Source organism: Mobula birostris, chromosome 6, assembly GCF_030028105.1.
Source record: "Mobula birostris isolate sMobBir1 chromosome 6, sMobBir1.hap1, whole genome shotgun sequence".
In the NCBI taxonomy this organism is placed as follows: Eukaryota; Metazoa; Chordata; class Chondrichthyes; order Myliobatiformes; family Myliobatidae; genus Mobula; species Mobula birostris.
The window spans coordinates 92,844,595-92,871,947 of NC_092375.1; the positions used below are offsets into that span (position 1 = coordinate 92,844,595).

Consider the following 27,353-nt stretch of genomic DNA (forward strand, 5'->3'; position numbering starts at 1 on the left):
TTTATTTGTTAATTAGTGGCAGTATTAGTTGGTGTTATGTGAGTGAGGTACGCGCTGCGTGGTGCAGAGGAGCATGGTTTCGCTTGGCGTGCACAGGTTGAATGACAATAAATTTGAACTTGAACTTGACTGATTACATCTTGACAATCAAGCAGCTACCTGACGAATCCAATTGTTTACTCTACCCACATTCATATATCACAAACACACTGAAATGTGCCATTTGTGTTAACAAGCTATGGGCAGCCCCTGACTATTGTCATCATAGCATGGCCATAATTTTCAGGACACAACAAACAATGAAAGAACAACAGCAAAACAAGCCCAACAACATTCTAGAACTCAGTTACATGCTTGGGGCAATTTATAGTTGCTAATTAACGAGCTAACCTGCACCTCTTTATGATGCTGGAGCCCACATTATAGGAACACACTTTGTCTACAGAAAACATGTCAATTCCACACAGTCCTGAAGAAGGGTTTCAGCCTGAAATTTCAAATGATTTACACTTTTCATCAGATGCTGCCTGGCCTGCTGAGATCGTCCGGCATGTGTGTTGTTTTGGACTTCCAGCATCTGCAGATTTTCTCGTTTGAAATTCCACACGGACAGCAACCAAGTTCAGGCCTGAACCCAGACCATTGGTGCTGAGAGGCAGCAATTTTACCAGCTACGTGTATGTTGCTGTGTTTCTATTGCAGTGGAAAAATAAATGCATTAAGACTTGCAGTGGGGGGAATAAATAGTAACAAATATACAGCTTCTTTATTATTAAATGGCTAATACATGGTACATACCCATTAAGGTTTCACTTAATACTTTGGAAGTCTTCTGCTTTACGCGTAAAGAGGGAGCTGAACTGATTTCCCTCGCAGGCTCAGGCTGGTCAATTTGTAATGCGTCAATCTAGATGTTTTGTAACTGCATAACAATATTATTCAGACAATATCTTGAAAACAATTATACCTACATCAGAAGGGAACTCCTGTCAAACTGCACATTATTGAATGGTTTCCCTGAGGCACAGAGCAAGCAGGCTGTGTTGAAACGTATTTCCCTGCTGTCCATTTGAAAATAGTGTTTATATTACGGATTCCTTCACAACCATAACCGTCATTCTGTCATCACTCCTGCAACCCAGACAGACTAAACCTAAGCAGTGACCAGCTGTAACTCAGGGAAAACAACTGGGACTGAAACTTAAGGTGGTTAATCATTAACTCCATAAAGCTATAAAATTAATGGACCTCCTCTGCAACAAATATTCCGGTTTCCAATATGCATGGATACTCAAGTCAGTGTGCACTGTGCCATGAACAGAATGTTTTCCACGATGAGTTTGGTTTGGTTATTTTAGCTTTAACTACCTTCTGTAGCCTTTTTATTACTTGTTTCTATAAGTTCCAGGAGTGCTTCCTTTTCTGCTGATTCCAAAAGTTTATTAATCAGTTCATTCAGTTGTCTGCCACCACATAGCACCTCCTGGAAAACAAGAGGAAAATTAGCTAAAGGACAAAATGTGGGACGTTTACATGTGCTGTTAATTAAAGAACAGTTAAGATGGATGGTCACAGACTTTTTCCCTGGGGTAGGAGTGCGAAACGAGATAGCATTGGTTTAAAAGAAGCAGGACAAGATTTATAAAGGACCTGAGGGGAAATATTTTCACACTGAGGGTGGAGGGGGAGTATATGGAAGGAGTGGAGGAAGTGGTACATGAGGGCACAATTACAACATTTAAAAGATTTGGATAGGTATATCAATAGGAAAGGTTTAGAACAGGGGTCTCCAACCTGGGGTCCACAGACTCCTTGCAAATGAGACTAGCTCAGTTAGACAACCAGACTGACATAGATGAATTGGGCTGAAGAACCTGTTAAGCATGCTGAATAGCTCTCAATCTAGAAAGCAAGTTAAGAATCCAATGTTGCTGTTATTTGTAACAGGTTATAAATTCCAAAGTGAACAGCTTTATTATAAAGACACTTTGATTATAGAAACATAGAAAACCTACAGCACAATACAGGCCCTTCGGCCCACAAAGCCGTGCCGAACATGTCCTTACCTTAGAACTACCTAGGCTTTACCCATAACCCCCTATTTTCTTAAACTCCATGTAGCCATCCAGGAGTCTCTTAAAAGACCCTATCATTTCTGCCTCCACCATCACCGCCGGCAGCCCATTCCACGCACTCACCACTCTGAGTAAAAAGAACTTACCCCGACATCTCCTCTGTACCTACTTCCAAGCACCTTAAAACTATGTCCTCTCGCATTGGTCATTTCAGCCCTGGGGAAAAGCCTCTGACTATCCATGCGATCAATGCCTCTCATTATCTTGTACACCTCTATCAGGTCACCTCTCATCCTCTGTTGCTCCAATGAGAAAAGGCCGAGTTCACTCAACCTATTCTCATAAGGCATGCTCCCCAATCCAGGCAACATCCTTGTAAATCTCCTCTGCACCCTTTCTATGGTTTCCATGTCCTTCCTGTACCTGTAGTGAGGCGACCAGAATTGAGCACAATACTTCAAGTGGGGTCTGACCAGGGTCCTATATAGCTGCAACATTACCTCTCGGCTCTTAAACTCAATCCCATGATTGATGAAGGCCAATGCACTGTATGCCTTCTTAACCACAGAGTCAACCTGCTTAGCAGCTTGGGGTCCAAGTCCATAGGACACTCAAAGATCCCTCTGATCCTCCACACTGCCAAGAGTCTTACCATTAATACTACATTCTGTCATTATATTTGACCTACCAAAATGAACCACCTCACACTTATCTGGGTTGAACTCCATCTGCCGTTCTCAGCCCAGTTTTGCATCATCAATGTCCCACTGTAACCTCTGACAGCCCTCCACACTATCCACAACACCCCCAACCTTTGTGAAACCAGCAAATTTACTAACCCACCCCTCCACTTCCTCATCCAGGTCACTTATAAAAATCATGAAGAGAAGGGAGTCCCAGAACAGATCTCTGAGGCACACCACTGGTCACCGGCCTCCATGAAGAATATGACCCGTCTACAACCACTCTTTGCCTTCTGTGGGCAAGCCAGTTCTGGATCCACAAAGCAACGTCCCCTTGGATCCCATGTCTCCTTACTTTCTCAATAAGCCTTGCATGGGGTACCTTATCAAATGCCTTGCTAAAATCCATATACACCACACCTACGGCTCTACCTTCATCAATGTGTTTAGTCACATCCTAAAAAAATTCAACCAGGCTCGTAAGGCACGACCTGCCTTTGGCAAAGCTATGCTGACTATTCCTAATCATATTATGTCTCTCCAAATGTTCATAAATCCTGCCTCTCAGGATCTTCTCCATCAACTTGCAAACCACTGAAGTAAGACTCACCGGCCTACAATTTCCTGGGCTATCCCTACCCCCTTTCTTGAATAAGGGAACAATAACTGCAACCCTCCAATCCTCTGGAACCTCTCCTGTCCTCATTGATGATAAAAAGATCATCGCCAGAGGCTCAGCAATCTCCTCCCTTGCTCCCCACAGTAACCTGGGGTACATCCCGTCCGGTCCTGGTGGACTTATCCAACTTGATGCTTTCCAAAAGCCCCAACACATCCTCTTCCTTAATATCTACATGCTCAAGCTTTTCAGTCCACTGCAAGTCATCCCTACGCTGCCTGTACGGGTCAAAGGGTCAAAATTTCAAATAAGAATTATATGGACATTTCAAGAAAAATAATTTACAAGGTTACAGGAGAAGAGTGGGGGATGGGATTGAGTTTATTGTTCAAAACAGGGTAGTTAAGGTTTCAGTGGCTGGTGTCTCATGTGCTGTAACAATTCTGTAATAGGTGCCATAATCACTAACAAAGCAACAATTGGACAGTTGCTAGAAAACTAAAACAAAACCAAGCACACTCAGTAGGCCTATGCACGTGTAAAGTGATGATCAGCATTTCAAGTTAACAACCTCTCATTAGAACTTGTGATATTTATAATCAATCATGTTTTAAATTGGAGGGATTGAAGAGGGTGGAGAGAACTAAAGGAATATCTGAAAAAATTACCAAAAGAAACTTCTGTTGAATATTTCTAGTTTTTCGGGTTTTTACCATAACTATTGAGTTAGCCTCTGTATCCAATTAAATTACATACTTCCAAATAATTATTTAAAAAATCTTTGTTTTATCAGTATATCTCACCTTAATATCCCTCAAAACATAGTTGATTCGGTGATCTGTAACCCTGTCCTGAGTGAAGTTATAGGTACGAATTCTTTCTGACTGGGCTCTTGTTCCAACCTGTAATAAACCAAGTTAAAACAGATTTCCTATTGCAGTTATTTGTTATGCATCTTTAAGGAAAAACAATTGTTCCAGTTTAGGATATAACAATATAGCAGTAACCTACGTGGATTACTCACTACCGAACATGCTCCTGACCTATGTGAAATAGCTCCCTGGTTTTGTCCAAGATACGCTGATCGATAATTGTCTTCATAGTATTGCATGAAGCTGCCCTTGAGATCACTTCTGTCTTCAAAGTCAGTTTTATCAGATCAATGTAGATAACACAGGAAGACTTTGGGTTGACTCCAAATACTGCATAAGTTATCCATTGTTTCCCTATGATACTGAAGGAAGTCATTTCAGCCCAATGGGTCCAGTTACAGAGGAATTCCATTCACCACCTCTCCCCACAACTAACTTTATAAAGTTCAATGTTGACAGTACATTATCAAAAGTATGTATGCTATATAATCCTTGGGATTCGTCTCCTTACAGGCAGCCAGAAAACAAAGAAACCCAATAGAATCCATTAAAAAAGACTGTCAAATAACGAGTATGCAGGGAAAAAAAACAAGTGGTGCAGACAATGAAAACACACAAATAACATTCAGAATTGAAGTCCACGAAAATGAGTCCACAGCCATAAAGCCAGTCACAGCCGATCCAGGAGCCTGCCAGTTGCAGGCCACAGTCTCATTTCAGCACAGACATAAGTAAACCTTGTGAACCAGTGAGCTGCACACCCACCCGTCTCTCTCCTCTGACACGATGATCTTTTCAATTGCTTAAATCAGCCAAACGCTGGGCCGTTCCTCTCAGTTCAAGGACCCACTGCCTCGATTCAGCCCGTACCCGACCTTTCCAATCTGGCTCAGCACTTAAATAAGCCAAACACTGGCTCGTTCCCTGCTCTCAGGCACGGGCCCTGCAACCTCAATTTGTCCCGTACATGCTACACCGCAACTGTCTTCCACCTTTGAGAGTTCAGTTCACTCTGCAAAAATGCCAGGTCATACAGGCTCAAGTCCAAAAGGGAAGTTACAGGTTATTGCTCTAACCATGCAGTCACTTTCCTGTAATACCATGGGCTCTTAACTTAGTAAGCTGCCTCATGTGTGGCACCTTGTCAAATGCCTTCTGAAAGTCCAAATATACAACATCCACTGCATCCAGTTTATCCATCTTACTTGTAATTTCCTCAAAGAATTCCAACAGGTTCATCAGGCAAGATTTTCCCTTAAAAACCATGCTGACTTTGTCCTATCTTGTCCTGTGTGAATAAGGTGAATGAGCTCGCGGCGCAATTAGAGGTTGGTCGGTATGACATGGGCATCACTGAGTTGTGGCTGAAAGAAGTCCATTCTTGGGAGCTTAACATCAAAGGATATACTTTGTATCGAAAGGATAGGCAGGAAGGTATAGACAGTGCTGTGGCTCTGCTGGCAAGAGAAGGAATTACATTTTTAGAAAGAGGTGACAAGAGTCAGAGAATGTTGAATATTTGTGGGTGGAGTTAAGAAACTTCAAGGGTAAAAAAACCATAATGGGAATCAGATGTAGGCCTCCAAATAGAAGCCAAGATGTGGGGGTTGAGATTGCAAAGGGAGATGGAAAAGGCACATAAGGGTAATGACACAATTGTAACGGAGGACTTCAATATGCAAGGGGATTGGGAAAATCAGGTTGGTGTCGGATTGCAAGAGAGGGAATTTGTTCAATGTCAATGAGATGGCTTTTTAGAGCAGCTTGTGCTTGAGCCTACTCGGGAAAAGGCCATCTTAGATTGGGTGTTGTGTAATAGGGAGCTTAATGCAAAGGAGGTAAGTGATCACAATGTGATTGAATTCATACTGCAATCTGAGAGGGAGAGGCATAACTCGCATGTATCAGTATTGCAATGGAATAAAGGGAATTACAGAGGCATGAGAGAGGACCTTGCCCAGGTGGACTGGAGGAGGATACCAGCAGGGATGATGGCAGAGGAGAGATGGCTAAAGTTTCTGGGAATAGTTCACAAGGCACAGGATAGATATGTCTCACAGGGGCAGAAGTTCTCAAATGGCAGGGGTAGGCAACCGTGGCTGACAAAGAAAGTTAAGGAGTACATAAAAGCCAAGGAAAGGCCATACAAGGTAGCAAATGTGAATGGGAAGATGGATGTTAGGGAAGTTTTTAAAATCCAACAAAAGGCAATTAAAAAAGCTATGAGAAGGGAAAAGATGAAATATGAGGGCAAACTAGCCAATAATATAAAATAGGATACCAAAAATTTTTTTCAGTTATATACAGAGTAAAAGGGAGGTGAGAGTTGATATTGGGCCACCGGAAAATTATGCTGGTGAGGTAGTAATAGGGACAAAGAAATGGCAGATGAACTTAATGGGAACTTCGCATCAGTCTTCACTGTGGAAGACACAAACAGTGTGCCAGTGTGTCAGGGAGCAAGAGTGTTATTGCTATTACAAAGGAAAAAGTGCTAGGCAAACTCAAAGGTCTTAATGTAGATACGTCACCTGGGCTAGACAGACTACATCCCAGAGTCTTGAGGGGGGCTGCTGAAGAGATAATGGATGCATTGGTCATGATCTTTCAAGAGTCACTTGATTCTGGCATAGTTCAGGAGGACTGGAAGATTGTAAATGTCACTCCGCTCTTTAAGAAGGGACGAAGGTGAAAGAAAGGAACCATAGGCCATTGAGCCTAACCTCAGTGGATGGGAAAGTCTTGGGAGTCTATTATTAAGGATGAGGTTTTGAAGTACTTGGAGACTAATGGTTTCTGTAAAGGGAAATCCTGCCTGATGCACCTATTAAAGAGTTCTTCAAGGAAGTAACAAGCAGGGTGGATAAAGGTGCAGCAGTGGATGTCACTTACTTAGATTTTCAGAAGGCATATGATAAGGTGCCACTCATGAGGCTGCTTAACAAGATAAAATCCTATGGTGTTACAGGAAAGATACTGGCATGGATAGCGGAATACCTGACAGGCAAGAAGCAGTGAATGGGAATAAAGGGGGCCTTTTCTGGTAGGCTGCTGATAACTAGTGATTTTCCTCAGAGGTCAGTATTGGGACCATTACATTTCACATTGTTCGTCAATGATTTAGATAATGGAATTGATGGCTTTGTGGCAAAGTTTGTGGATGATACGAAGATAGGTGGCAGGGTAGTTAGTGCTGAGGAAGCAATGCAATTGCAGCAGGAATTAGACAATTTGGAAGACTGGGGAAGAAGTGGCAAATGGAATACAGTATTGGGAAATGTATGATAATGTATTTTGGTAAAAGGAACAATAAGCACTCCTGTCCTTTCTGAAACATCTAAAACCCAACACTTGAAGTAACCATTCCTGTTCCTGAGCCATCCAAGTCTCTGTAATGGCCACCACATCATAGCTCCAAGTACTGATCCATGCTCTAAGCTCATCCGCTTTGTTCACAACACTCCTTGCATTAAAATAGACACATCTCAAACCTTTGGTCTGAGCGCGTCCCTTCTCTATCACCTGCCTATCCTCCCTCTCGCACTGTCTACAAGCTTTCTCTATTTGTGAACCAACCTCCTCTTCCCCAGTCTCTTCAGTTTGGTTCCCACCCAACAATTCTAGATTAGGACATCAGACAGAAAGGATCTTGGTTCAGAAGAATAGGAAATAGAATGACTCTGTGTGGACCTAGGGAGTGAGAGGCAAATGACACACAAGCCCTCTCACAGCAGCTGTACTGCCTCTTTCCTGAGTGTTCACCCACAGATTTCTGATTACTAATTAAGCACGATCATAGATTTCTGGTCTCTAATTATGCATGACCATATGCAAGCCAGTTAGGTCTACACAAACTGGTTTACAAATTATTGTGAATTATCTTTCAAGGCCAACTTTGCCATTCTCAGTTTGATCTCACAGTAAGCAATCTACTGGAGAAAAGTGTTTGTAAAATGATCAAATTTCCACTTTCACGCTGAATTTTAAATCCTAAACTTGAAATGTCGTTTAATGTAATTTATGTTAAGTGTCAGCAATGAATTGGCTAAAGTAGATTAGAATTCACGGCAGTAGATAAAGCTGAACTTCACTTTGGTTCGAGTGCTGCATACAATTCTGGTCGTGATAGAAGGGTATTAAAGAGATACTGCATGAGAACAGGCCCTCAGTCCACCCAGTCGGTGCAGACAATCAACCACCTATTCACATTGTGAGCCCTCTGTTGGTTGAGGTCAACCATGCATGTTGTGTCCCAGCTGTATCCATGATATTACTGTGTTATGTCAATACTATGAGGAGCATCTTCTCCTGAACAGTCAACGCTGCGAGGTGAAGTCAATGCTCAAGCCAGTACACAAGCTGCTGTCCATGCCGCAGGCCCCCCTCCAACGGAGCTGAATCCAAAGGAACAACAGACACCGATGTAGTTCAGCACCAGCAACATCGCAGGAATTGCCAATCATTGTTGAACTCAACATAGAACTGCCTTAGAGAATCTAGCTCTGGATTTTTCCTCAGGATTTATTCTCAAAGCCTTCCCCATGAGTGGCTATAGCTGCAATGCAGCACAGGTTCAAGGTCAGAGTTTTCCTTCTCCTAAATGAGCTGCCAACCATGGCTGATGAACCCCATCTGCCCAATAAATTGAACTATTTACATTAGTTCGAGATTAATCCCATTCTTTTATTCTCCCCACATTCACGTCAGCTCTCTCCAGATCCTGCCACTCATTACATGCCAATCTGCATGTCTTTGAGATGTGAGAGGAAACTGGAGGAAATATACATAGACACGGGGAGAACATGCAACCTCCACATAGACAGCACCCAAAGTCATGATTGGAGTGGGGTATCTAGTGTTGTGAGGCAGTAGCTATACTAGCTGCTGTGTGGCTCTTTAGGGAAAGAAACATTCATACAAATTAGCATAATGTAAATGGAATGAGGTATTGAAAATGGCAACGTGTTTACAGATAAAATAATACTTCGAACATTTAAGAAAGTTGAACACTTTCCCCTTGAGAAAAGGGTGATGTAACACAACAATTGAAACCATGAAAGGTTTTGCTGGAGTAAACATAGGGAGAATGGTCCCACTAGTAGAGAATGAGGCCATCAATATTAGATAGACATAATGAAATCCAGTTAGGAATTCAGTTGACGCTCCTTTACCCAGAGAGTGGTGAAAGCATGGACCTTGCTATCAACAAGGACAGGTTGAAGTAAATAGTGCAGATGCATTGGAGGCTGGGCAAGCAAATGAAGGAGAAGGAATAGAGGTTTATGCTGATAAATGAGGGAAGCAGGCAAGTCTGGTAGGGACTGACTGGTCTTCTTTCTGTTCCTTTTATCTCATGTATATAACAAGCAGACAATTAAAGGAATATTGAATAACTGTATTTGAACATATTTCCCATTAAGAAATATGGATTTCATTGGAAAAGTGACCCATCAATGACTAACACACACACAATGCTGGAGGAACTCAGCAGGCCAGGCAGCATCTATGGAAAAGAGTACAGTCGGCATTTTGGCTCAAAATGTCGACTGTACTCTTTTCTTAATGCGGCCTGGCCTGCTGAGTTCCTCCAGCATTTTAGACAATAGACAATAGGTGCAAGAGTAGGCCATTCGGCCCTTTGAGTCAGCACCGCCATTCACCGTGATCATGGCTGATCATCCACAATCAGTACCCCGTTTCTGCCTTCTCCCCATTTCCCTTGACTCTGCTATCATTAAGAGCTCTATCTAACTCTTTCTTGAAAGCATCCAGAGAATTGGCCTCCACTGCCTTCTGAGGCAGAGTATTCCACAGAACCACAACTCTCTTGGTGAAAAAGTTCTTCCTCAACTCCGTTCTAAATGGCCTACCCCTTATTCTTAAACTGTGGCCTCTGGTTCTGAACTCACCCATCAGCGGGAACATGCTTCCTGCCTCCAGCGTGTCCAATCCCTTAATAATCTTATGTTTTAATAAGATCCCCTCTCATCCTTCTAAATTCCAGTGTATACAAGCCCAGTTGCTCCAACCTTTCAACATATGACAGTTCCGCCATCCCGGGAATTAACCGTGTGAACCTCCGCTGCACTCCCTCAATAGCTTCCTGAATTTTCTTTCATAGGTTTATCTCTTCAATCCAATTGTTTACTGTACTTACAGGCCTGTCTGCCATATACTATGAACCAGACACCAAGATCCATCAAATTTATTGCTTTCTCCCCCTTTCCAAAGGAAAGTTGCCTCTACTGCCCCTATATTTGGTGCAGTTTCACGCCTATTTCTACTCAATCATTTTGTGTGTGTTGCTCGGATTTCCAGCACCTGCAGATCTTCTCTTGTTTGCCATCAATGCTTAACTAAAGATGATATTAGATTGAAAGAAAAAATAATATAACCCTAATCACAGGACAGTTAACAATGGGCAATTAATCTACCAACCACTACATCTTTAGAATGTGGGAGGAAACCAGAGCACCCAGAGGAAACTCATGTGGTCACACGGAGAACACACAAAGTCAAAGGTTGTAGTCTAATTTGAAGCAGTGCAAAAGAACTGCTGTAGTGACCATAACAAAATAACCCAGGCAGGTAAAGAGTTCGAGAACATGGCAGCAACATCAAGGGTTATGAAAGAGGTGATTGGCAGTCTGATGGCAGTAGGGAAGAAACTATTCTTGAGTAAGACAAAGGCAAAAGTGAGCGCACAAAACAACATCCTGAATAAGCTCACTAACACAAGATGGGGAGCAAGCTCGAAAACATATGTGAACCAGTGCACTTGCTCTTTGCTATTCCACTGCCGAATACGCCTGCCCTGCATGGGAAAGATCTACTCATGCTGAGAAGATGGATGCTGTTCTGAATGCAAGCCGCCGACTTATCACAGGTTGTTTAAAACCAACAAACACCAACAGCCTATATATCCTGGCGGGTATCGATCCCCCTGATATAAGAAGAAGAAAGATCTTTCTTTCCCAGCAAGAAAAAACGACTCTGTCAAACATCAGATGAGAGGCACCCTCTACATGGTCATACACCTACACACAGCTGCCTAAAGTCAAGGAAGAGCTTCATGAACAGTGTTCTTCCATTACAATCCACCCCATCTGAAGCCCGCATCGCCTTGTGGAAAGACCGGCTCGCCAGTCTCAAACAACCCCCAATGATGGAAATTCCACCGGATGAAAACCTTCCCCCGCAGGAGCTAATTGCAACTGGGCAACCTGGAAGTGCCGTAACAGACTTAGGACTGGTGTAGGTCATTCAAAGGTGTCACTAAGCAAATGAGGATATACAACCAGCCAGACAACTTGTGAATGTGGAACTGAGCCACAAACTATGCAACATCCCTTGCAATGCCCATCGCTAGAGGAACCCTGTGCTGTTGCAGATCTTGCCGAATTCAACAACAAGGCGCAAAAATGTGTCCAGTTCTGGCTGGGCCATGTATAGACTGTCCGTGGACATGATATGAAGAAGTCTGGTCATCCAGGCTTTAAGTTCCTCTGTCTTCTCCCAAAGGTAAAAAGAGAAAGAAATGGAATGGCCAGGGTGGCAGATATTTCCACAGTATACGATGCACCTTTAAGGTGGACTGGATGGACAGGCAATGTCAGTTAAACATGTAACATTCAGCATGCCTTTATAAGATAGATGTTTTAGTGGAGGTAAAGATTCAGATTTATTTATTTATCACGTGTATTGAAACATGACCTGGTTGGTGGCATAGTGGCATCAGTGTCAGACTTCGGGATGAAAGGTCCTGAGTTCGAATCCAGCCGGCTCCCCTGCGCGCTTTCCATCCGTGCAGGGTTACGAGCTGGTGATCTCTTTGGAAACTCACCCGGCAGAAGACAATGGCAAACCACTGCTGTAACTTGCCTCGTACATGGTTCCCCACTACGTCAGAGAGGCGCGGAGGGAAATCGTCCGCTAACTGGAGAAACTCCAGATGCGACATACCTTTCCTATATTCAAGTGAAATGCTTTGATTGTGTAAATAACCAACACAACTTTAGGATGTTCTAGGGGCAGCACAATTCTTGCTGCACATTCCAGTGCCAATATAGCACGCTGACGAACAGCAGCAAAACTTGGCCCTTCCTAATCCTCCCACCCACAGACAGGCCTCCAACCCCAAGACATCTTTGGGCCTCCGATCTCCAGGTGTGCTCACCCAGGGCTTTGGGCTTTGACCTCTGGCCTCCAGACTCACCAACCTCTTGTTTTGGATCTCAGTTAATTATGCGCCTCCAACCTCAGGACCTGCCAACTGACCTCCATAGGCTTCACTGACCTCAGGCCTCTGACATCAAGACTCACCAACCTCAAGCATCATTGGCACATTCTTGGGACCTACAGACCTGGGCCCTCCGTCCTCAGGCCTCTGACGTTGGAGTGCTCCATCCCTGGCTCCTTCCCCCAAATGTACATTCACCACCCTTGACCTGGTGGGGGTAACAGCAGAGCAGAGGTGGCTAACAGTTCACAAAGTGCAGGATAGATATGTCCCACAGAAGTTGTTCTCATATGGCAGGAGTAAGCAACCGTGGCTGACAAGCAAAGTTAAGAACTGCATCAAAACCAAGGAAAGGGCATATAATACAGCAAAAGTCAGTGGGAAGTTGGATGATTGGGAAGTTTTTAAAATCCAACAAAAGCCATAAACTAAGAAAGCCATAAGCAAGGAAAAGATGAAATACGAGGGCAGACTAGCCAATAATATAAAGCAGGATACTAGTTTTTTTTCCACTTTTATATAAAGAATAAAAGGGAGTTGAGAGTTGATATTGGACCACTGGAAAATGATGCTGGTGAAGTGGTAATGGGGGACAAAGAAACGGCAGATGAATTTATTAAGTACTTTCCATCAGTCTTCATTGCGGAAGACACCAGCCATGTGCCAGAGGCCTGAGTGTGTCAGGGAGCAGAAGTGAGTACTATTGGTATTACAAAGGACTAAGTGCCAGACAAACTGAAAGGTCTTAAGGTGAATAAGTCGCCAGGAGCAGATGGACTATATCCTAGAAATCTGAAAGAGGTTGCTGAAAAGATAGCAAATGCATTGGTCATGATCTTTCAGAATCACTTGATTTTGGCATGGTTCCAGAGGACTGGAAAATTGCAAATGTCACTCTACTTTTAGAAGGGAGGAAGGCAAAAGGAAGGAAATTATAAGCTAGTTAATGATTGGGAAAGTGTTGGAGACCATTATTAAGGATGAGGTTTCCATGTACTTGGAGACTAATGATAAAATAAGTCAAATCAGCATGGTTTCTGTAAAGGGGAATCTTGCCTGACTTGTTAGAATTCTTCAAGGAAGTAACCAGCAAGGTGGACAAAGGAGAGGCAGTGGATGTCATTTACTTGGATTTTCAGAAGGCATTTGATAAGGTACCACACATGAGGCTGCTTAACAAGATAAAATCTTATGGCATTACAGGAAAGATACTGTCATGGACAGAGAAATGGCTGACAGACAGGAGGCAGTGAATGGGTATAAAAGGGGCCTTTTCTTGTAGGCTGCCAGTGACTAGTGGTGTTCCTCAGGGGTCAGTATTGGGACCACTACTTTTCACATCGTTTGTCACCGATTTAGATAATGGAATTGATGGCTTTGTGGCAAAGTTTGCGGATAAGAAAATAAGTGGAAGGGTAGATAGTGCTGAGGAAGCAATGTGATTACAGCAGGACTTAGATAAATTGGAAGAATTGGCAAAAAAGTGGCAAATGGAAAACAGTGTTGGAAAATGTATGATAATGCACTTTGTAAGAGGAACAAATGTGCAGATTATTGTCTAAATGGGGAGAAGGTTCAAAATCAGAGGTGCAAAGAGATTAGGAGTCTTTGTGCAAGACTCCCAGAATTTACAGGTTGAGTCTGTGGTAAAGAAGGCAAATGCAACGTTGGCATTTATTTCAAGGGGATAGAATATAAAAGCAACATGATAAAGCTGAGCAATACACACAAAATGCTGGAGGAACTCAGCAGGCCAGGCAGCATCAATGGAAAAGCTGAAGGGTTTTGGCCCAAAATGTCGACTGTACTCTTTTCCATAGATGCTGTCTGGTCTGCTGAGTTCCTCCAGCATTTTGTGTGTGTTGCTCGGATTTCCAGCATCTGAAGATTTTCTCTTACTTGAGATAATACTGAGCCTTTACAGGACACAAGTCAGGCTGCCCTTGGAGTATTGTCAACAGTTTTGGGCCCCATATCTCAGAAAGGATGTGTTGTCATTGGAGAGGGTCCAGAGGAGGATATTCTGGGAGTGAAGGGGTTAACATATGAGGAGCATTTGGCAGCTTTTGACCTGTACTCACTGGAATTTAGGAAAATGCGGGGCTATCTCATAGAAACCTACTAAATGTTGAAAGGACTAGATAAGGTGGATGTGGAGAGGATTGTGAGGGTATCCAGAACTACAGGGCACAGCCTCAAAATTGAGGGGCGACTTTTTAGAACAGAGGTAAGGAGGAATTCTATTAGTCAGAGAGCAGCGAATCTGTGGAATGCCCTGCTGCAGACTGTGGTGGAGGCCAAGTTTGTGGGTACAGGTGTCCCCCGCTTTTCAAACGTTCACTTTACAAAACTCACTGTTACAAAAAAAGGCAGCGCGCGAGAAAAAAAGCAGCGTGTGCCCTGAGCAGCCGCTCTCCCCCGGATTCGGAACTGCATTCTCGCCGGCATTGCTTAAACACGTACCTGTGAGCAGCCATTAGCAAGATGAGTTCCAAGGTGTCAGAAAAGCCTGAAAGAGCTCGTAAAGGTGTTACACTTAGCATAAAACTAGACCTAATTAAGCGTTTCGATCGTGGTGAACGAAGTAAGGACAAAGTGGGTTTGGCTTGTGGAAGTTGACGAAGAAGATGTTGAAGAGGTTTTGGCATCCCATGACCAAGAACTGACAGATGAAGAGCTGATGCAATTGGAAGGAAAGGGTAAAATAATCAAAACTGAATGCAGTAGCGAACGGACCGAAAGTGAAGTCGTCCAGGAACTGAACGTGAAGCAACTGCGTGAGATTTTCGCTGCAATGATAAAGTACGACTTTAATTTTGAAAGGTTACGTCGGTTTAGGGTATATTTGCAGGATGGTTTGAGTCCTTACAAAGAACTGTATGATAGAAAAATGCGCGAGGCTAAGCAGTCAAGCAAGCCTTCCACATCAGCCACAGCAGATGACGAACCTCGACCTTCGACATCGAGGCAGGCAGTCATAGAAGATGACCTGGCTGCCCTGATGGAAACAGACGACACCCCAGTGTCCCACCACCCCAACCCCCGAGCCGTGGACAGATATCGATTCGTGGAAAATGGAGCAGTAGCCGGGAGGCACCCAGCACATCTTTAAGAAAAAAAGCCAAAATAAACTAGCTAATTAACTAGGTGCCGCCCGGCACGTAAATGTCAGCCCAGATCAGAGGCGATTGCCGATTGCGTTGCCTCTGATCTGGGCCGACATTTACGTGCCGGGCGGCACCTAATTAATTAGCTTGTTTATTTCAGCTTTTTTCCTAAAGATGTGCTGTACCACTGCATGCTTCGCGGATCAGTATCGGTTGGCAGCCTGGAGGGTGGGGGCCACTGCACCACCCCAACCTCCGACGACTCAGCCTAACACACCATCATCAGTGTGCTCGATGTCTTCCTGATTCCTGTAAGTGATACTACACTGTACATACATTATTTCTACTTTATATAGGCTGTGTATTTTTAGGTGTTATTTAGCAGCTTCATAGCTTAAAGGTTACTGGAGAGAGTGTTTTTGCCAACGGCGCTTGCGTGAGATTTTCACTACGGAGAACAGTGCGGCAATGGTTGTGGAAAAGTATTTCTACTTTATATAGGCTGTGTATTCATCATATCATTCCTGCTTTTACTATATGTTACTGTTATTTTAGGTTTTATGTATTACTTGGCATGATTTGGTAGGTTATTTTTGGGTCTGCGAACGCTCACAAATTTTTCCCATATAAATTAATGGCAACTGCTTCTTCGCTTTACGACATTCCTGCTTACGAACTGTTTCATAGGAACGCTCTACCTTCAGATGGTGGGGGAAACCTGTATATTTAAAGTGAAAGTTGATAGTTTCCTGATTGGTCAGAGCAAAGGTTATGGCAAGAAGGCAAGTGTATGGGGTTGAGTATGATCCAGGATCAGCCATGATGGAGTGCTGGAGCAGGGTTGAAGGGCTGAATGGCCTAATTCTGCTCCAATGTCTTACAGTCTTATCCTTGTCCCTACATCCTAACCTGACCCTCGAACTCCCAAAAAGCTATTGCTATGAGCTAAGAAAAACGGACTCAGGTCAGAGAGCTGGCGATAAGACTGAAGAAAAGAAATTCTTTCTCAGCGGCTTGTATACCTTTGGAATTTTCTATCCCCTAGAGTATGTAAATGTTGTGCCATTAAATGTTTTATAACTGAGACAGACACTTTAGTGGTATTGATCAGGAAGGAGGTGTTGAGGCCAAGGTTCAGATCAACCATGGTGTGGAGATAGGGTGGATGTGGTTCTGTATGGAAGAGCAAGTTCAGAAGGCCATATTGCCTCTTCCTATTCTTATATCCTTGTTCTCACATTTAGCTGATGGAATCATGGATCAGAATACTGGTGAACTGAACATACCAGACTTTAGAGAGATACAACTCAGAAACAGACCATTTGACCCTCTGAGTCCATGCCTATTATCAACCATACATACATTTACACTAATCCTACATCAACCCCGTTTTTGTTCTTAGCAACTCTCCCTGATTTAAAGAAAGGATAAACCTGAGCCACACTGAAAACAGATGAGAATGAAATTGTTTCTCATCAACTGTTACCTGCAGTTTCCGGGTACTTTGCCTCCTCTCCAGTTCTTTGTCTGCAACCTTCTGGTGTAATTTTGCTTTCAATGCGTCCATGGCCAATTTTTTATTTTCTAACTGTGATCGGTGCTGTTGGCATTCTATTGTTAATCCTAGAAAAATTTGTATGCATTATTAATAACCCGCATTAATTTTATATTTGAAACAATACACATCTTTTCAGAAATAAAACTGAAAATGTTGGAAGCACTCAGCAAGTCAGGCAAGAACCCTGGAGAGAGAAGCAGAATTAATGATTTCTCACCCGATCCTAATATGTTGATCATGCTCCCTAATTCTACAATTCCCAAATCTGGGCTGGGGGGGGGGGGGAACCTATTTTCTTTTTATACATATTATATCAATTCATTTTAATGTCTTGAAAACATCTACCCTTTTCTTTAGTTACTCCTTGCAAATGAAATCCAAGCATCATTCTGGTAAATCTGCACTCATTCAGGCCGATATATCTTCAAGCAGTAGTATCCAGATGTGATCAAACAGTGCCCTGTATGATGCTCCAGATATGGTCAAAGTGCCTTGTACATTTGTGGCATAATTTGTACCATGTCGTGCAGTCTATTAATGTAAAAGTCAAGTTTCTAAGAATCCCTTGAATCCTGTCCATCTCCTTCTCACTCCAGAAAATGTTAACTTACCTTAATTTTATATGTACCTCTACTTCCTCCAATCTTCTAGGACATCTACTACCTCCAACTTTTCATCATCGAGAAAGGTGAAAGTCACCTGCCACAATTCTGCCCATTTTGTTAATCTACCTGTAGCACTGTAATGCAATGGATCTATTTACACTCACAATATTTGCATTATTGGCAAAATTTGAGATGCAGTTTGCATTCTGGAATAAATAAGCTTTACATTTTTGAGAAGGGGGCAGAGGTCAATGATAGGAAGGAGACCTTCAGATTTCTGTCAACTCCTCAGAACCAAAATACCTAGCTTCCAGACCAATTCAGTCTGAGGTGATTAAGAGCCTTATACGGAACCACAGGGGTAGTTGACAGGACAAGCAGGTGGTTTATTTAGAGCTGCTGTGCTGTCACTCTGCTGTTTGGATACGGCTTTCGTGTGCCTCCAGCTCGAAGTGCCTTTCAGTGCTCCTTCTTCACTGTCACTCATCCAAGTAGATCACCCATGGAATGGGAGTGCAGTCTGACGCCCCAGAGCTTCAAAAGGGAAGCAATCACACCAGTACCCAAGAAGAGCAGGGTGATCTGCCTCAACAACTATCAATCAGTAACACCAACATCTATTGTAATGCATTTCTTCAAGAGGTTAATTATGGCTGGAAACAACTCCTACCTGTGCAATGACCTGAACTCCCTACAATGTGTTTATTGCTGCAACAGGCCCACAGTGGACACGACCTCACTGGCACCCACTCTACTTAGGAGCATTTAGTACACAGCAATTACAGTGCAGCATTTTATACCATCATCCCTCAGTATTAATCACAAAATTTCTAAAGATGGGCCTCTGCAATAAGATCCTTGACTTCCTCATTGGGAGACCAGTCAGTATAGATCAGTACTAACATCTTCTTGCTAACTATCAATGCTGCATGCTTAGCCCACTGCTCTAGTCTCTCTACACTCATGATTCTGTGGCTCAGCACAACTCAAATGCCATCTATAAATTTGCAGATGGCGAACTTTTTGTTAGTTAAACCTCAGCTGGCAACAGGCAGAAACACAGGAGTGAGACAGATCAGCTGGTTGAGTGGTGTCCCAACAACAAACTTGCACAGAATGTCAACAAAACCAAGGAATTGATCATGGGCTTCAGCAAGGGAAAGTTGGGAGAACATGCACTAGTCTTCAACAAGGAGTCAGTAGTAGAAAGGGTGAGCAGATATAAGTTTTGGTGTGTAAGCATCTCTGTGGACCTGTCTTGGGCCTAACACATCGATGCCTAATACGCCAGAAGCTGTATTTCGACAGGAGATATAGTACATCACCGAAGACCCTTGGAAATTTCAACAGATCTGTGGTGGACAGCTTTCTCACTGGTTGCATCACAGCCTGGTTTGTAGGCTCAGGAACACAAGGGGCTGCAGACGGTGAAGGTCTCAGCTAATATTATTTCTGGTAAGATGGAGATGTGCTGAGATGCAGCAGCCACTCTGCATCCAATCAAAAGTGTATCTGTCCGTCCCCTATGTTTATTTTACGATTGCAAGTCACTGCTGGATACTAAAGATATCAAGTACTGTAGGACTATCCTATCAGTGAGCCACCCATAGCAATGGAGCTGGTTTTATTGCATATCACTACGTGTTGTCACCTGGACTTGTGTACTGCTGTTGTGTTAAGATGGGAGATGATGTGAGTGACTGTCTTGGATGTTTTTATTATAGTACAAGACCCAGTTGGACACAGATATTGTAGTATACTGCAGTCTGGTTCACTGGTTCATTGGCAAGACCAACAGTGGCGGAGTGGAGGTGTCTCGGTTGTGGAGAGGGCTAGGCCCTTGGTGCAGGGTTGCCTGTTGCAGTCACCCAGGGTAGGAGACTATGGACAAGACCTCTTCTTATTACCACTGTCATTAAAGAAATACAGAGCCTGAAGACAATTTAGAAACAAACAAGAAAAAAATCTGCAAATGCTGGAAATCCAAGCAACACACACAAAATGCTGGAGGAATTCAGCAGGCCAGGCAGCACCTATGAAAAACAGTACAGTTGATGTTTCAGGTCAAGACCCTTCAGTAGGATGTAATTTAGAAGCAGTCTCTTCCCCTCTGCCATCAAATTTCTTAAGTCTACAAACCCATGAACATTACTCAGACTACTTTTTTTTGCACTATTTATTTTGTAATTTATGTCTTTGCACTGTTCTGCTGCTGCACAACAAATTTTGCACCATATAAGACAGTGATGATAAATCTGATTCTGACATAGTGGAGCAGACCTCAGGCTCAGCAGGCCTCATTCCATATTCCTAGTGAACACAATCCTCACTCTTCCTCTGGCCATTTTTGGATGACCAATCCACCTCTCCAAGCTGGCTAAAATCTGAACTACACTCCCTCCTAAATATTGTTGCTGACCATTCTCAAGCCCTGCACCACTGCCTTACAATGCTGAGTCCCCAGCTGGATTAATATGACTGCAAATATGAGCAGTCAGGTGGCAACTGACTGTTAGCCCTCCTAAGGGTATTTTGGGTTCTTCTGGGCCTACCTGTAGGTATCAGAATTATTAAGTCAATTAGATCACAAATGAATTTAAGAGCAACAGACCACTTTGACTGTGTCGTCAGGATCTGATCCTGTTGTCTCAGATTAGTACTTCAATATAACTTGCTTTCAAATCATTCTGCATAAATGATGTGAATAATTTCAGAACTGTGAAGTAGTGGTGCAATTCTTTCTTTGATTGGAAAGCATTTTAACCCAGAAAGATCAGAATTATAAAGGAACACACATTTACTCACTTGTTGGAATATGGACGATCCTCACTGCACTGTCGGTCGTGTTTACATGCTGCCCCCCTGCTCCTCTGGCTCGAAATGTATCAATCCTCAGATCACTGACATCTATTTTAATGTCTACCTAATACAGAGAGTAGGCTATTAATAGTTCAAGGCTTCAAAGCCAACAAGTTAACAATTCACCTTTTACACAAGATTAACAAGTTCCCCAAATTTTGGATAAAATAACTGAATTATCAGGAGTATGTGGCTAGTGTTATGGAAGAAATTTTGCACTCAAAAGAATCTAAGCTGAAGGATCATAGAAAGGAAAGCATTCAAAATGAGCAGAGAAAGTATAGCAAGGCTGGAAAAAAGGGGTAATCTTAAAGTACTCCTGAATTTCCAAGGGACCCAGATATACAAATCAAAAAAATAATTGTTTCTTCCTCCCATAGATTTCCAGAAGGCCACTGCGGACAATAAATGATAACTTTTTTGGAGGGTCATATCAGAGCTGACTGATTATGGAAGAGTGTAGGCATTAGTGGGTCTTTTTCTGGTTGGCAAGATATTATGACTGGTATGCCTCAGGAACCAGGGCCTCAATGTTTTACAATTAATAGAAATGACAAGGGTGACAAAGAACTTTTCTGTTGACATGAACACAAATAGAGAGTCAGAGGAATATAGGTGTATTATTGGTGCCACTGTCTGCTACGAAGTTTGTAATTCTCCCAGTGACTGCATGGATTTCTTCGGTACTCTGGTGTTCTCCCACGTTCTAAAATGCATAGATCAGTAGGTTAATTGGTCACATGACTGTAACTGAGTGGATCAGAAGGGCCTGTCAGTGTGCTGTATCACTCCTTCCCTGGACCCAAAACAATGTGGTTGACACTTAACTGCCTTCTCAAATGGCATAACAAATCATTCAGTTGTATGCTATAAAGCCAAAAGAAAACAGAGCAACGTAATCAGCAGGCATGAAAATGCACATCCTGATGCCTCCTTCTCATTCTGGGAGATTTCATCCAGACCAGCTTGAATAAGTCTCACAACTACCACCTGTGGAACCAGAACCAACACACTTGACTGCCGTTATACGATCATCACAACGCTTACCATGCCATCCCACACCTACACTTTGGAAATACAATCACATGGCTGTACTTTTACTTCCAGCATATAGACAGAAGACAGAAGAGTGGTGAGGACCAAAAGTGTATGGTCAATGGAGGAGGAGAAGTGCTTACGAGACTGCTTTGACTCAGTGGACTGGACAATATTCAGGGATTCATCTGCGTCTGAATGAATATGCCACAGTTGTCACCTGTTTTATCAAGACCTGTGTGGATGAGTGTTTGACTTTGAGAACATACCAGACATATCCAAATTGAAAGCCATGGATGAACCAGGAGATTCGTAGTCTAGGTTAGTGGCATTCAAAAATTAGTGATCCAGAACTATACAAGAAACCCAGGTATGACCTGTGGAAGGCTATTTTAAGAGCAAAGAACAATTCTGATTGAGTTTAGAGACGGCATTGTAAGCATGTCAGCTATGGCAACATTTGCAAGTGATTACTCCCTACAAAGCAAAACCTAACATCCTGAATAGCTGTGATGCTTCACTCCCAGAGGAGCTCAATGCCTTTTATGTACACTTTGAAAAGGGAGAATAAAACAACAACTCTGTAAATCCCTGCAGCATCTTGTGACTGTGATCTCTGTCTTGGAGGCCAACGTCAGAACGTCCTTCAAGAGGGTGAATCCCCGCAAGTCATCAGGTATACCTGATAGAGACTTGAAAACCTGTACCAACCAACTGCAGGAATGTTCAAGGACATCTTCCATCTCCCACTGGAGGTTCCCACCTGCTTCAAAAGGGCAACTATCATAATGATGCCCAAGAAGAGCAGGTGAACTGCCTCAATATTGCCCAGAGAGACTCACATCTATAGTGACGAAGAGCTTTGAGAGTTTGATCATGGCTATAATCAATTCCTGCCTAAGTACCTGGACCTAGTGGAATTTGCCTAGCACCGCAATAGGTCTACAATGGATGCAATTCCACTGGCTCTCTACTTGGCCTTGGATCACCTGGTTGATTGTCATACCTACAGTATGTCAGGCTGCAGTTTACTGATTACAGTGCAGCATTCAATACAATCACATCCTCAGTTCTAATCCACAAGCTCCAAAACCTGGTCCTCTGTACCTCCCTCTGCAACTGGATCCTTGACTTCCTCACCAGCAGACCACAGTTTATGCAGATTGGAAATAACATCTCCTCCTCGCTGACAATCACCACCAGTGAACTTCAAGGATGTGTGCTTTGCCCAGTGCCCTACATTGTCCCCATATATAATTGTGTTACTAGGCACAGCTCAAACATCACCTATAAATTTGCTGATGACACAAATATTGTTGGCAGAACTTCAGATAATGACGAGAAAGTGCACAGGAGTGAGACAGATCAGCTGGTTGAGAGGTGTGGCGACAACAACCTTGGACTCAATGTCAGTAAGACCAATGAATTGATTGTGGACTTCAGGAAGGGAAAGTCAAGGGAACACAGACCGGTCTTTATCAAGGGATCAGCAGTGGAAAGGGTGAGTAGTTTCAAGTTCTTGGGTGTCAACATCTCAGAAAATCTATCCTAGCCCAATATATTGATGTAATTACAATGAAAGCACGACAGTGGCCATATTTCATTAGGAATTTCAGGAGACTTGGTATGTCACCAAAGACACTTGCAAGTTTCTACAAATATACTGTGGAGATCATTCTAACTGACTGCATAACCGTGTGCTATGGATGGGCTACTGCATAGGATTGGAAAGTTCATTATGGGCACAAGCCTCCCCAGAATTGAGGACACCTTTAAAAGGCAATATCTCAAGAAGGCAGCATCCATCATTAAGGACCACCTTCACCCAGGACGTGCCCACTTCTGATCGCTACCATCATGGAGATGGCATAGAATCCTAAAGACACGCACTCAATATTTCAGGAACAGCTTCCCTCCCTCTGCATCAGATTTCTGAATGGACAATGAACCCAATGAAAACTACCTCACTATTTATGTATTGTAAAGTACTGGTAACACGTAACAATAAATTCTTTACATATACCAGTGATATTACACCTGATTCTGAACTGGATGGATCACCATTAATCAACAGAAGCATTGAAAACGACAATGGCAAAAACTGTCCTGTAGATACTGTCAAGTACAAAGGAAATAAAAGATATAGCACCATTTCTTCACTGACACTGGGTCAAGTCCCTAATGGCATTGTGGGTAAAACCACACCTCAAGGAATACAGGGGATTCAAGAAGGCAATTCACCACCACCTTCTCAAGGGTAATTAAATACTGGATCAGCTGGAGAAGTTCATGTCCCTTGAACAGACAAAAAATACTAGTAGGTGGAGAGATAAAAATATCAGGACCTGAGTCATTAAACAGACATCCTAACTAAAAAAAATAGTCAATTCTCAGCATGGCTTCAAAACACTGGACTGAGATTACCTCGATGATTGGATTGTTGTGCTTTAGTTGAATATACCTTTAAGCATTTAAATATGGAGCAAAAGAAATGCTGAAAGACTTCAGTTGGTCAGGTATCATATACAGAAATGAATAGTCAAAGTTTCAGACGAAACAATCTGAGACTTCACTGATTGCCTATTTCCCTCTATAGATACTGCCTGCCTCACTGAGTTGCTCCAGCATTACTTTTTGCTCCTGATTCCAACATCTGCAGTCACACCTGTCTCCAGCTACTGTATTTACATAAGATGTTTGGGAAACAAAAGTTTGATATAGACTCCATCTAGTGGTAAAAGCATAGTTGTGACTGAAGATAACTGAAACAAGTAAATGACACAAATATCAGAATAAACCAAATATTGTACAGGCTGTTTGTACTTCTAACCATCACCTCTGACCGAGATTCTGTTTATTTTGTGTCAGTACTTACAGCAGAAAAAAAATAACAGCCCAAAACGTTATTATTGAATTTTGGACATATTCTGGTCAAAATTAATAAATAATAGAGGCATCCGTTAGTCTTGCAAGACCATGGATCTGCGCCTGGAAAGTCTTCACTCTCCAGGGTGCAGGCCTGGGCAAGGTTGTATGGAAGACCAGCAGTTGCCCATGCTGCAAGACTCCCCTCTCCACGACACCAATGTTGTCCAAGAGAAGGGCATTAGGACCCATACAGCTTGGCACCGGTGTCGTCACAGAGCAATGTGTGATTAAGTGTCTTGCTCAAGGACACAACACATTCCCTCGGCTGGGGCTCGAACTCACGACCTTCAGGTAGCTAGTCCAATGCCTTAACCACTTGGCCCCGTGCCCACAAAGTAATGATGATGATGCATTAATGTCACCAAAGAATGACAAGCACACAGGGTTTGAAAAGATATTGAAATCATTGCAGATGCCCTTAATTATATTTTTCTAAAGTTCCATTGGTTCAGGCTTACAGAATTTTGCATGCTTGCCAGTATTCAAGAAACATGAGAGGGAAAGCAGGAATTTAATATTAGTTATCAGGAAATTATAATAATCAAGATAGAGTGACTGAACACCTCGAGAATTTTCAATTGATCAGCCAATAAGGAGGAATCTTAACCTTGAAATGTTATTTGTAAGTACTTCCTAAAGACATTAGATAAAGTGCCCCAAAAGTCTGTCAGTAAAATTGAAGTTTGTCTAGGAAGTTAGCTGACCAATAGATGATAGTCAGCATAACATGCAAGTTTGCAGGATTGAACTATTGAGATTTATACACTGGGAGCATTAATTATTCACCATATTTATAAAGAACAGATGAGGGGATAGAACACTGAATATATTATAAGTTTGCCAATGACACAAATATTGTAAGCAACATAGATTGAAGCACTAAAGTAGAAAGAGACAGTAATAATTTATGGCAAATGGCTTTCAATTGAAGCAGCATAGTAATGCAGCTGGTAGATCTCCAGTGCCCCATCCTGGATCCATTATATAAATATAATTGCAAAGAAAGCACGACAGTGCCTCTAGTCCCTCAGGAGTCTGTGCAGGTTCAGCGTGTCATCAAAAGCCCTGGCAAACATCTATATATGTGTGGTGGAAAGTGTGCTGACTGGCTGCATCTAGGCCTGGTACGGGAACACCAATGCCTCTCGGAGCAGAAAATCCTACAAAAAGTAGTGGATTTGGCCCATTACATCACGAGTGAAGCCCCCTCAACCACTGAGCACACCTACATGAAACGTTGCCAGAGAAAAGCAGCATCCATCAAAGATCCTCATCACCCAGGCCATGGTCTTTTCTCACTGCTGCAATCAGGTAGAAAGCCTCAGGACTCGCACCACCAGGCTCAAGAACAGTTACTACCCTCAGCCCAGGCTCTCGAACAGAAGGGGACAACTACACTCACTCTATTTCTGGTGTTCCCACAACTGACGGTCTGACTTTAAAGACTCTTTATCTTGTTATTTCATGCTCTTTTTCACATTATTTAATATTTGTTACTTATTGCAGTTTATTTATATTTACATTTGCATAGTTTGTTGCTCATTGATCCAGTTTAGTTACTGTTCTATAGATTTGCTAAGTATGCTCACAGGAAAAAGAATCTCAGAGTTGTACATGGTGAGTATTCTGATAATAAATTTTACTTTGAACTTTGACGCAAGTTCAAACCTGACCTTAGAAACATAGAAAATAGGTGCAGGAGTAGGCCACTGGGCCCTTTGAGCCTGCACCGCCATTCAGTATGATCATGGCTGATCATCCAACTCAGAACCCCGCCCCAGCCTTCCCTCCATACCCCCTGATCCCTGTAGCCACAAGGGCCATATCTAACTCCCTCTTAAATATAGCCAATGAACTGGCCTCAACTGTTTCCTGTGGCAGAGAATTCCACAGATTCACCACTCTCTGTGTGAGGAAGTTTTTCCTAATCTCGGTCCTAAAAGGCTTCCCCTTTATCCTCAAACTGTGACCCCTCGTTCTGGACTTCCCCAACATCGGGAACAATCTTCCTGCATCTAGCCTGTCCAATCCCTTTAGGATTTTATACGTTTCAATCAGATCCCCCCTCAATCTTCTAAATTCCAATGAGTACAAGCCCAGTTCATCCAGTCTTTCTTCATATGAAAGTCCTGCCGCCATCCCAGGAATCAATCTGGTGAACCTTCTTTGTACTCCCTCTATGGCAAGGATGTCTTTCCTCAGATTAGGGGACCAAAACTGCACACAATACTCCAGGTGTGGTCCCACCAAGGCCTTGTACAACTGCAGTAGTACCTCCCTGCTCCTGTACTCGAATCCTCTTGCTATAAATGCCAGCATACCATTCGCCTTTTTCACCGCCTGCTGTACCTGCATGCCCACTTTCAATGACTGGTGTATAATGACACCCAGGTCTCGTTGCACCTCCCCTTTTCCTAATCAGCCACCATTCAGATAATAATCTGTTTTCCTGTTTTTGCCACCAAAGTACCTTGAGTACCTTCTGTATGGAGAATCTCACTGTGACGATATCGGTTTTTCTCTATGTGCTCCAGCTGTCACCCACAACTTGAAACTGTGTTGGTTGATAGGTTGTCTACTGTAATTGTCCATAATTGAGAGAATCTGTGGTGATAGGGAAAGCTGACAGGACCATAGCAAAAATAAAATGGTTGGGGTAGTAATAATGTGTAGCTCATCACCGATATGGAGTTGGTGGGCTGAAAGGCCAATTTCCAATGATGTACTGTACTGATGACTCTATGAACATGGAACTAATTAAGGATACAATGAG

At 42.8% G+C, this 27,353-nt stretch overlaps 1 protein-coding gene across 3 annotated transcripts in view; it reads right to left on the reverse strand.

Annotated features, from left to right (window-relative positions):
• Positions 1 to 741: 741 nt before the first annotated feature.
• Positions 742 to 27,353, reverse strand: part of mtrf1 (mitochondrial translational release factor 1) — a 40,634-nt gene continuing 14,022 nt past the window's right edge. For 2 of the 3 annotated variants that reach the window (XM_072260864.1, XM_072260866.1), the window contains 4 exons: positions 20,564 to 20,681; positions 17,082 to 17,218; positions 4,181 to 4,279; positions 742 to 1,483 (listed from right to left, as the gene is read on the reverse strand). In XM_072260864.1, the coding sequence (XP_072116965.1) occupies positions 1,361 to 1,483; positions 4,181 to 4,279; positions 17,082 to 17,218; positions 20,564 to 20,681 (477 nt within the window). In that variant the 3' untranslated portion in view covers positions 742 to 1,360. The remainder of the gene's footprint in view (positions 1,484 to 4,180; positions 4,280 to 17,081; positions 17,219 to 20,563; positions 20,682 to 27,353) is intronic. The other variant, XM_072260865.1, reaches the window with a different exon arrangement.